This window comes from Rhopalosiphum maidis, chromosome 4 (genome assembly GCF_003676215.2).
Source record: "Rhopalosiphum maidis isolate BTI-1 chromosome 4, ASM367621v3, whole genome shotgun sequence".
In the NCBI taxonomy this organism is placed as follows: Eukaryota; Metazoa; Arthropoda; class Insecta; order Hemiptera; family Aphididae; genus Rhopalosiphum; species Rhopalosiphum maidis.
The window spans coordinates 1,607,304-1,620,748 of NC_040880.1; the positions used below are offsets into that span (position 1 = coordinate 1,607,304).

Sequence of the window (13,445 nt, forward strand, 5' to 3'; positions counted from 1 at the left end):
CGGACCTGGCCGTATTTATGTAATATATATATTTTTTTTACCTCCATGGGTGTGGCGCGAATCCTGCGCAGTTGTCATGGCATTCCAGACATGGTCTTCCTTCATACACCTCTTCAGCTATAGCTCCCTGAAACGAAAACAAAACAGAACATGTAAAAAAAAACGTGGTACTATGTATATATTGAATCATCAAGTATAATCACTCCATCGAATTCGTTATGAATTTAAAATGATTTTTGACTTTAAAACATTTATTTTAAATTTAATTTTATATCTAAAGAAAGTATTCCTTAATACCTAAATACAATTTAAGATAGATGCCAAATCTTTTATCACAGACATTTAATTACAATTACTCGTAAGTATTATTTAGAATACTAAGATCCTCAAAAAGACATTTACTTAACAATTTTAATAAAAAAAAGCAGGACTCAGTTGAAAAATTTTATATAGCCACAGGTCAGTCAAATAGAAAACAAAATGCAAGTTTTGAAAATGTAAAATGATCTAATTGAAGATTTCGGCAGTATCCTAATATGGTATAATAAGTACCAGCGGTGACACTTTGGCACGTGATACAGAAATGACGTCACCGCATTCGGTTGGACACCGACGACCGTATATGGGCATGGTTCGATCTCTTCGGTGGATATAGGTATACGTATTTGTAGTATATAGTGAATGAGCGCGTGAGAGAAATGAAAAAGAGAGATAGATGGAGAGAAAGAGAGTGAGAACAATTTTGTTCAGGTTTGGTGCAAGGACAACCTTTTACTCTAATGGCGATCCACCACGTTCGTGAAAATACGAATATAAAATATATAATAATATTGTACTTATACAAATTCATTTGTACAATTCATTCAATGTATATTAGTTAAGCAGTATACATCTAAATTTAGATTTATAATCCATCATAATGATTTTATTTATTTGTTTCTACTTAAAATAAAAATGGTTTGTAAGGACTTGAAACTTATTTCCATAATATATATTATTATTAATTATTCTTCAAATAACGTTCTACAATAAGTCGGTATAAAGTATTGACTTATAAGTTATTAACAGTTGATAATTTTGTATGAAAAAATATAATAAATACAATTATTTTGAAAAAAATTAGTTCAGCCTATCATAGAACTTTTTGAAAAATAACTAATAGAATATAGAAATATGGATAAAATATCTTTAAATTAAAGACTAATTGCAGTCTCCAAAATCAAAATCGATTTTTGTATACAATGTGTCATCAAATTCATATTACAATTGAAATATTAGGTTTTTTTATAATTGGTTTATCGTATAATATAAATAATTTATTATAATATTTCAGTCAATTTTTCTAACGAAAAATAGATTTCTTTTTTAATTTTCAAGAGTTATTTGTACAAAAATGCAGCTATTCGAAAATTTATTTGAAAATATCATGAAATTCGAATTACTACCATAATCGTTAATAAAGATGAAAACATATATTATTATTGACATAAACGTATTATTACGTTTATGCATAATATAATTTTTCTTTTTTTATAATTGAAACTACACGTCCAGTCCAACGGTGGTCCGTCGAGGTACTGCAGATATTACGCAGCGACTCTCTAGTTGGTTGTCTCTATAAATACGCCTCATTTTGAAAACGGAATTTATTTCAAGCACGTCATCGTCCAATGCTTAAAATTCGCAGAATTATAATTTTACTGAGTAGTGTTTTCACTGTGTCAGCGATTATTATATGCTTACAGTTTTAATATTATATGAATATTAATGGACAGCTGACTAGTTTAATATCAATGTTTGACGTTCCTATTTGATTTATATTTTACAATTATTATAAATTTTTATTATAAAATATATATATTAGTAATTTAAACAAAAATATGGTTTTTCAATACTATATAGTATATATATATATTTTATTATCTTCTTTAAAACAAAATATTTTTATTTCATTAATGAAGTGAAAAGTAGTACTTTATAAAACCTAACCTAACCTGCAAGCATTAAAGAAACTATTTCGTAAAAATTTGTCTTTTCTTTTTCGGGCCGACGAAGTGTAGAAAATTAGTCTTTAGTCTTTCAGAAATATAATAAAGGAACAATATTAGCGCAATTACATATTAATGAAATTTGTTTAAAATTTAAATCAAGCTACTTCCGTTTTGACGTTGTAGTCAACCTAACCTTACACTTTAGCACACATTATAGTATTATACATTTGTTCATTGGCGAGAAATAAACCATTACCTAGAGGAAAAAATTTATAATTTATTATACCTAAAGTAGGTATATTATTTATATTGAGGCATAGGAGTGAAAACAATAAAGGTTTTCGGAGAAAACGGTGAACTCTATAAATTATAAATTTTATACTATACACACACCCATTAGATTGTGTTCGCTCGAGACGCGAGTCTACGCAAATACACATGACTCATTGTCCATTGTTTTCAGAGAGGTATTTATATTATGTTCCCACTTATCAGAGAATCCAACTGGTGGTAATTTAGAAATAAGTTATAACTCATATTATGTATTTAAATATTTTAACTTGTCCTCTGTTGTATGACTTTAAGAAAGCAACTAATATGCACAGTCTGTAAGCAGATAATATTTTATAATAAGCCTTATAAAACAAATGTTTTGACCAATGATTTATCATGAAATAGATTTATATATTTTATAAGCCCACCTCATTTCTACAGGCTACATTATAAAATTATATAAATCATTTACAGCATTATATTGTAAGTTAATAAGCTTTAAGGATTGTACCTATACTATTTAAAATGTAAAATGTCTTTATAAACTTTACATCATCTGTAATACACATGTTAAAACACTACTCGATACGAAAAATCGAGAAAATTACCCTACTGTGAAAAAAGGAAAAAGACTCTCAGAGAAATTCACACAGGAAAAAACCCACGAAAAAAAATCCACCAAAAAAAAAAATAATTAAATTATATGAGCTTTACATTTCATTTGTGTTAAATGAAATATTATTTGTTTATTGAAATGAGATTATAGAAGTTGTTGTAGATGATAATTGATTATTTTATTATTTTATGAACTATCGAAAAGTGACCGACGAGTGACAAAATCACGTACCTAGGTATCACGATTATTATATTTATATTATTATAATATTACAGTAAGTACCTTTAATAAAAAAAAAATATTAAACAGAATAATTATATGGCACTTGCAGACATTCATTTCCGGGGTGAGTTTATTTTTTGTTTTTTTTCTGTGGCATTTTTTCTGCCTACTGTTATAATTAGAAGATTTCGGATAAACCTCGTTATTGAGTAGGTCACTATAATGGATGTGTTTAATTTAAATTTTATAGCAAATAATTGCATACGAAAACGATTTTGGGTGGAGACAATATGATCACTAGCCTTTATCTTAAATATTTTTAAGGATATTTTATAATTTATTTATATTAACATTTATTAATTCGATATAGAAGACAATATTTGACATTTGTTGTGTAATAGTTTTTTTTTGTATTATTAAATATTAATATAAAAAGTTATTTAAGTTTTAAAAATCATGGATTTTAAAACAATAATAATTTTTTTTGTATTGATGATATGAAAAAAAAAATAAGAACACTATGACATAGCAAATATTGTCTTATTAATTGTGTATAAATATGGTTGTTTAACTTAAATGTTTTTTCCGCGAAACCATTTTTATATATTATCTCATAGTCATGTAACAAAATAATTACATCAATAAAATGTTTCGTACTGATGCAGGGTATATTATAATAATTGAATCAAAAATAATCAAACAATTGGGTACTATATAAATCCTTTTTTAACTAATATTTTTGAGAGTATAGTGAATTTGAAATTAAAAAAATTAAAATTTAAGGTTAAAAAGTCAAATCTGCAAATACGAATAGGTACTATCTCATATTTTTATGGGTTTATGTAAAGCAAATTAAGACATTAAAATGAGAAAAAAAAATATAGTGGAACATATAAGTATTTAATGAAAAATAACAATTATATACCAACAAAAAAAGTCAGAATAATGTATATTTATTTGTAATTTATAATAAAAAATTTTAATTGCACGACATATTTCTATAGGCACTAATAATTATTTTAAATTCTTAAGGATTCGAAAACGAAAATCTTTTTTAGTTACTAAATTTATAGTAATATCAAGATCTACCCGAGAATCTAAAATTTAAATATGGACTTGTAAATAAAATATAAAATTAAAGTAAAAACAATATATTATATATTTATATTATTATACACATTGGATATTTCTTTGATTCCAACGATTAGACTAGACGAATGAGAAATAATCAGTTAATTTTCTACTGCGTATGTAGTAAACGCTTAGAGACATTTTTAGTACAAGTTTACTATAATAATCGTGAAACGGGTTCCTATACAATATATACACGTCTGAACCTACTCTGTTACAGATAGCTTATATTATATAGAACACTACAACAAATAATCGTTTCAAAGGAATCAATAAGTGATTTATAATAAAAAAAAACCTTTTGAACCAATTACTTTTATTAATAAAGTATTATAATAAAATATTTAAATTATATTATATAGGTAACTATTTGTTGAAGTATCCTGTGGTGATTTACTAATTACATTTGTGTGATAATAGAATGTATATTTACTCAACACTTTAATTAAAAAATAAAACATTGTGAAATTCAATACATATACAAATATGATGTACATATATTTTTTTAAATATATGACGTATGTATAATAATATAGACGATATAGTAAATTTTATTTTTTTTAAATAAAATAAAATAAAAATAGGTAACCAATATTTTATTTATTAAATTAAATCAAGTAACCAAATTTATGGATCAGCACTAAGGAAATTCATGCTGCATATTTTAAGTATAATATTATTACTACAATTACACCTAGGTAGATCAAATAGGTGTCAAACGATTTCATGTTATTACACAATATTACAATATACAAATATTGTACAATAAGTACTATTATAATAGTACTTAGACAATCAGATACAGTAATAACGATCAAATACGTAGTGTATATATGAAGGTATAAGTAGCTTAAGTATATCCAATATCCCGATGAAACTTTAAAAAAAATAAGTACCAAATCCAACCCGACGATAAATAAAAATAGATTTCGTTAGCCACTTTCGGTTTAATTTATTAATCCTTTTAATATCATCCATCATATTTTAAGTGCACGTAAACACTTGATATAGAAGAGCGTAAAAGACACTAAATGCGTGTAAAGATAAATGAACACCACGATCGCTCATAATAATCATGCGCACTTCTTGAATAACGAACTCCGCGAAACACGTTATTATACACAGTAGTTATGTTACATCGAATGCCAGTTTTTTTGACATTCCTTTGCAAATATTATAATACAACATATGCATTATAATTATGTATACATACCTAATACATAATATATGACGTCACAGACGGTGAGCACTGCGACAGTATACACATAATAATATATATATTATATATAGCGGACTTCCGAGCGGAAACCATTAAAGAAAGCATTTTTTTCTTCAATTATGTAGATAGTAATTAAAAATTTGATCTTTCGAATTTTTAAAATATACTTATTAAGACCGTATTTTCAAATTTTTGAAATTGTCTTTACTTCTTAAGAAGTGAGTATGCTGAGTAATAAATATAACCTGTTGATACAAATTTCAGTTTTTTAAATGTGAAACTTAATTATATATTTTTTTTTTTTTTTGAAAATGTCGACGAATTAAAATCAAATTTTAAACGAGTAATTTTTAAGTTGTTTCACTTTGTGTATTAAGGATAATAAGTCTATGATTATGGATTTTAAAGATTATGGGGCTGCGACAATTTGATAATGTCAGTAATAAATAATAATTTATCAACATTAATAATTTAGAATAAAAAAAGGGTATTGTCATTTGAAAAATAGATGTTTGTATCATCAAAAGACACTCACTCTTTAACTGGTTATAAAGATACTTACCTATAAGTAGTTAAGATTCAAAAATTTGAATATACGGTGTTTGGATATATTTTAAAATTCCGAGAACTTGATTGAATCCACTATTAAATGAAATAGGGGATTAACACGCTTGATGAATCACTTAATATAAGAATATATTAATAAATATTTTCCTATAAATTCAGTTATTACGTGCAAAGTCGTGCCGTACGGAGGACCAAAATGGCCTGTACCCCGGGCACAAATTTTAAGGGGGCGCCAAAAAGTTAGGCTTGTTAATGGAGGGGGCAAATATTTTTAATTTTGCTCCGGGCGCCAAATTATGACGCCACGTTTCTGATCACGTGGTAACTACATAGTCGGTAGGCCGTAAATTTATGATTTTACACTTAAAACAACAATTTAAATGAACAATATTGTCAAATCCACCGGGTACACATGATATTATAATATACAAGTTAACAGTATATTTATACTATTCGTAGTAACGCAAACGTGGTTAATAAAAAAAAAATTACCAACGACACAGCATCACACCAAAATTGTGCGGATTTCTCGGCTGAACATGTAGGTATCATCGTATATAATACGTCTACATACGTTTACACGTATATGTTTGCAACACGTCACGTAACGACCACGGAGATCGTCAACCGACTCATGAATTCGTTTCGATTTCTCAGCATACACACACTCACACACAGGTATGAAGTACAACTCATCCGTTCAAGGTCAGACGCCCACCACACTGACGACGCGTGTATTTTGATGATAACTTTATACATTGTAATGTGCGAGGTGCAATGCCGATACGGTCCGACAGACGGTCTGGTCAGTGGCGGCGTCAGGAGATCGCGCGTGTCCACCCCTCCCACCACAACACACACACACACACGAGTGCGCGTCCGGCCTTAACCCGAAAAATCCCATTACATTATATACCATGTACGTACGTGTTTCATAATAAATAGTACAGAGGTAGTAATGGTCACGCGTACTTACTTCTGATACAGATTTACCTGACATAAGCACAACTAAATACGTTATAAATAGGTACCTATATTATATTCAAGCATCCCCTGCTAAACCTTGGTTAATAACAGAAAGCGATTCGATAATATCATATTATATTGATATATAATTATAATTTATATTATCGTTGTCTACAGACAGATAGATAACATTTAGGTCCAGTCGCGCTTGCAATACTTATATTTCAGAACGAAATCTGACGGCGATAAGAACCCGCAACGCCACATATATATTTACAAGTTAACAGTGGCGTAGTGAAGAGGACAATTAAATTTATTAAATGTAGGTTGATTTTGGCCAATGGGTAATAATTTAGTGTTAATTATTGTAGTTTAGTAATAACTACGAGAAGTAATTGCAAATATGATATTTGTGAATGTCTTTATAGGGTCTTGGTGCTACAGAGCATGGGTATATTATATTATGGTCTAGTCTATGAAAAATTTCAAATTTACCACGCCGCTGCAAATAAAGAAAACAAGCGTAGGTATAAACTATAAAAGAAATCTTACCTCATCTGTCATATTTTTGGGATAGCGCAACAGCTGCAGCAGCGAACACGTAACACGGCACGCGCGAAAGTCGGACGTCGGAAAAGAGTACGAAAATCGCTCAAGACACGCGCTATTTATAGGTAGTTCTTCCGTCTTGTTTTTTCATCAAGGTATCCAAACACTACCTGGAACCTACCGCTACAGTCGGGGCACTAATCGGGGGTGGTGGATATACTATTTATACATATATAGTTCGTATAGATACCCCTCTGATAGTATAATATCACCGTCACACAAAATTCTCGTGGAAACGGATACGGTGCCGGTCGTTTCGTTTAGTTTTAATGTCCCGTTCGTGTTCGCGAATTTTCGCTTTGCGCCGAGGTCGGTCTTATCGAGGTGCGATATTCCGCACTGGTACATCGCGCGCGTCAACGTCGTTTATTTCATTATATTATTATAAAAAGAAAGGTATAATAAATAGAACTTGATAACGAATTTGGCGAAATCGTAAAACGGGCGTGTCGCCGCAAGTGTTATACTTCTCACGTGAACGCGAACTTTGCGCGGAAGAAATAAAAGCGACAAAAGTCAAACACATTGCACGCTATACATCGCTCGCCCTTGTAAATGTATCGACAATTTATATAAAAATACGTTGTTGTAATATTAATATATTTTTTTATCGTAAACAGCTGTTGTATAGTTGTAACTTGTAGGTAGGTATATAAAATAATATATATTAAATGCGGTATAATATTACTATTATCAAACACACGTCAGCGGTACCCACGCGCCACTTCGAAGGCGTGCGTGGCTATATAAACCGGGGACCCCTACGAATCGTCATTATCGTATCGTTTACAATGTTATATTTTATTATTATAACTACTATTATATCGCACACACGCTTACGTGACTTTGGTTCAGTGACGTAATTTTTGGTGGGGTGGTAAGTGGGCATGTGCCCCCGTCTAATTCTAAAAGAATCCCGACTGATAGCTGCCTGCAGTGCCTAAATTACTATAGATATCAGGTTTTTTTATGAAACGAACATTTTTGTAAGATTTTTTTAGATTTTTTAACTGTTTATAGGGTTTTATAATTAAATGTTAAATTATTTTTTTTTATATATTAATTGTATATTAGATCTATACACATTATAGTTGAAGATGAGCCTCGACGCATGAATACATATGTACTCAACGTGTTATATTGCTTTTCTATATTAGTTAAATGAAAAAGCGGAAATCACGGTTGACCAAGACTGCACTATTTTATAGACGCGCTGTAAAACGTCACGTTACACCCAACACGGACAGACCACGTTTTAACGTGCACAGGCTGCTGTATAACTATACTAATATTATAATAAACACGTTCGGTCGACGGTTATGTTATAGCCGTATATAGGTACATATTTATACCCCCACATATAGGTATATATATACATAAATAACCTATTGGGGGAACGAGGATCCTCGGAAACTCTGAAAGTGTTTACATCACGCGGGTAAACACGCCACGGCGGTTAAGACTATATGGACAAAAACTTTTTTTTTCACTTACCAACCATTACCGGGTGTCGTGATGAATATAACTACACCACTCGAACCATTTACCGCCGATGCAACGCTATTACAATAACAATAATAATACGTATACCTAACGGTGTCGTTAAACTACTATTTTATTTTACGGTTTCCTACGTAAATATACATAGGAAAGAGCCCGCAAAACCGACAAAACGTATCAACGATGCACCATATGCGTGTCGGTTTTGTTATAAGGTGTATATTAAGACGAGGAGAGACGATGTGTTCGGTGATTCGGACAGCGTGTCCAGCGGATTATATACTATTATTGTTATGTAGGTATATATAATACGTACGAACTCCGTGCGTTACCGGTCGTTCAGTTCACTGACCACCACTCGAGTAGAGTTCAATACCGGACGTGAAGAACTGCTTAACAAATTGTACAATATAATAATGTCGACTCACGTGAAAGATCGTTAAAAAAGCAACTATTTGTTCTTAAACGTAACAAAAATAAATCGCAGGACCATATACCATATACCATATATTATAACGAGTTTTCTTTTATAAATTGCTCGTGCTAGTAACATAATAATAAAAGTCGTAAGTATCTATAAAATATACGCGTAAGGAATTCCTGAATTCGAAAGGCCCTTCTCATTAATATCGCGTGTACAGCAAGTAGAATAAAATTATAGTACCTAGGACAAGACAAGTGCGCTGTAGTCACGATAATAACAATCATAATAAGTACCTACCTGTGTTTACTACTACATAAATAGATAGAGGACATCGAGTCATCAACTATACAATTTTTAGTCGAGTTATCGTACCGCGGTAGCGTAGTTGCCACGGTGGATTTATAATAATAATTAATCGCTTCAGTAAGCCGCTAATCCTATATCCGTTGTACATCGCGGTCGGGAGTGTATACATTTTAAAGGTACACTTACCCCTTCGGCAAACTGTTCCTTGGGCGTCCTGCAGTTCATTACGTCGTAGTGGTAGTCCATATCGCAGGAACAAAAGTTTCAACCGAAAAGACTTCTTCCGAGATGGACGAGACGGTACCTGTTAAGTCCGTCGACGGCGACAGTATATATTTATAACAATCGGACGACAAATGATGGATAGAAAACGAAGAGCGACGACGACACGAACCGGTTGCACAACGCAACGACCACCGTCCCACGACGACCGGCCGACTGTTTGCGCCGAGCCGAACTCGACGCGCGCGCGCGCACACCGTGTGCACCTTTCGCGGCCGATCGCGCGCGCACGCACGCACACTGCACTCACACTGTAACTACACCGGTTTGTCTGGTTTGCGAGCCACAACTACTACACCGTGATACTAAAGTTAGATATAGGAAATACTAAATAGTAATAAACTAGACGCGGGTCATATTTTTATTGTTATCATTAGGGAGCGGATTTTAAAACATAAAAATAAAGTTTACATTATATACATAACAATGTCTTAAAAAAATGCATTTGCGACCTCAAAATGACGGACAATATTGTTAAAAATTTTCCTAAATCGTCAAAAAATTGAAAATTAAAACCTTGAAAAATCATATAACTATACAAGAATACATGAAATATAAATGATAGAAAACTATGAACGCATTATTAGCGGAATCGACTAAAATAACATTATCTATAATGCCAAAAGTCAATAATAGTAAATTAACAACAATTTAATTTTGTGTTGACATTCTTTTCATAGAATTATTTATTTTTACACATGAGTACGGCGTATTTATTATCTGACTTTTACGAATGATACAATATTTTTACTGTTCATACGAGCGAACACGTATTCCGCGTACTATCCACCATAATACAGATATATTATGTATAAATTGTATAATAATATTATACCTAACCTGTCATTAATAGTCATAATTTATTTTTAAATAGACCATTATATACACATTTTATGCCGGTATTTAGAACTTAGAAAAAAAAATTAGAACATTTAAAACAATGAAATGCCTGAACATTTATTAGAAATTACTAAAAATATATCATATAATAAGAAGCAAATATGGGAAAATATTTTAACATAAAAATTGAAAATTATGAAACACATTTTTGGTAGATACAAAATAATGTACTATCATTCAGCAAATAATACATTTTCAATTCAAATTGCCCTTGAAATCATATTATATTGCTGATTAGTAACTAACTCGATAGTTTACAGTTACTTCAGACGGTTTAATGTTGTTGATTTTAGTAATAAAACTTGTGTTTACGAAAAAAATTACATACAAATATAACGAACTATGATAAAAGTATAATACAGTTTTTTTATTTATAATAAACGTTCTAAGGACACATACAGCGATTAATGAACTAATTATTATATACTTACTATAGTTATATTACTAATACTGCAGCATAATATTATGAAAAAACAGAAAAACGAAAATATATTAGTTCATCAGAGTTATTATAGTAAATAATTGAAAGTAATTAATATGATAATGCATAAGTAAAATACTACAACACGTCATGTCACCTGTAGTAGTACTCCACGTATCATTTTTATTAGGTATTATATAGGTATCAAATGTGTTAATAATATTATCATCTGACTATGGTCCAGGTGTTATGTCCTCGGCGTAACTTATGCAGTAATTACTGAAGAGGGAAATACAATTCGAAAACTTGAACGTCTTGAACACACGTTTAATAATAATAATAATAATAATAATAATGATGATATGTAATAACATATTATATTATTATGCCAAGTAGTTAATTGTGATTTACGATGCGGCTGTCGTCGTCGTAGTCGACAGTAGCAGCGACGAATGACAAAAGTATATTTTTTGTTTTTTTACATTTTTTCTCGACACAACAGTAAAAAAAAAATGTTCCTTTAATAATTATATTCCCGACCTTCGTCATGGTGTGTTTCTAACGCACGACCATCGTATATAGTTGGTATTCAATGATTTAAAAACTACCGCCCGTGATGTGTACTGTTTTTCATCCTCTTTCTATGGCAATTAAAATCGCGTTAATTAGGTATAACATTACACTCGCGCTGATTCACGCATTGCACATTGAATATTATAATATATTTTTGCTATGAACTAAAAAAACAATTAAAAATATATTGTGTTTTTAGTTGTTTTTCTATATAATTGTGCATATTATACTTTTTTTAAATTTGACTTAGAAATTAATATGTATAGTCCTATTCTTAGTAGATATACCGTTACTAAACAGAAATGCTATGTTTTATCAAAAGCGAAGATAGTTGAGAATAGTATTTATAACTTCAAACTGTTTGGGAGTATAAAGAACAAACAAAATAAAGAAATTATATTTTATGTATAGTAAACATAAAGAGAGGACATTTTGTTGCAAGTTCAATATTTTTGCCAAAATATTGTACTATTCCAGTTCATCTTAGCTCTTACAATTAAAATTTGAAACTTCCAACTATATAGCATGCCAAATGATTCTAATAATAATAATAATAATCTGTAATAAACCTAAAAATATAAAATTAAATTAATATATAGGTTATACTGTTAAAGGTACGAGAAAAGTTATGACTATTATGAGTCAGACTTATGACTAATACAAAAACAAGATTGTTATTTCTTACTATACAAAATGTTATACTTGTGAATGTTATTATAAACACGAAAACAATTTATTGTATATGCGAAATAATTTGATTTATTTACAAAATATACTTATATTTTTATGTAAATTTAATTAGCTCTTATTAAGCAATATGACCGAGTATATAACAGTTTATTAATTAGAAGAAATCTGAAGAAAAAAAATAAAAATAAAAATGAAAAAAATTGTACGTAAAATACAAAGCAGAGCGTTTCACATTTTTGGTAAAAATGTGTATTTATCATCAATAATATACATTTACCTATATATAATATTAGTAAACCTATCATCTAGGCTTTTTAGACGGATAAAAGTCGAAAAAATATTATTAAGTTTGTCTAACGATGAGCAGAAATAATATGGTTGTGTATTATCGTCTATCAAAGTCATTGGTTTTCATATTACATCAACTTGCGTATTATATACTGTTTTTTTTTTTTTTAAGAAAAATCTGAATTTTGTCTGAAATATTCAATTATTAAGAGGACGTCATACCCGCATGTATTGTCTCTGTCTTACGAACGTAAGACATAGCAAATTTGCGTTCAACGGATTCAATTTTATGCTGTTAGCTTTAATATTAGTCAATTTACCTATTATCAAACTTAAAGGTAATATGATCTTATTAATATCTTAATACTTTTAAGTGAGTTATAGTCATGAAAAATATTAAAACTTTAAAATGCTCGTAACTCGCTTAAAAATTAAAATATCAATAAAAACCTACGAGATTCCCAAGA

At 29.9% G+C, this 13,445-nt stretch overlaps 1 protein-coding gene across 1 annotated transcript in view; it reads right to left on the reverse strand.

The window, feature by feature from the left end:
* The window catches only part of LOC113550421 (four and a half LIM domains protein 2), an 88,781-nt gene extending 78,518 nt beyond the window's left edge, over positions 1–10,263 (reverse strand). The window contains exons 1-2 of the mRNA XM_026952233.1: positions 10,011–10,263; positions 42–127 (exon numbers count right to left, since the gene is read on the reverse strand). Of these exons, the coding sequence (XP_026808034.1) occupies positions 42–127; positions 10,011–10,070 (146 nt within the window). The 5' untranslated portion in view covers positions 10,071–10,263. The remainder of the gene's footprint in view (positions 1–41; positions 128–10,010) is intronic.
* Positions 10,264–13,445: the final 3,182 nt, after the last annotated feature.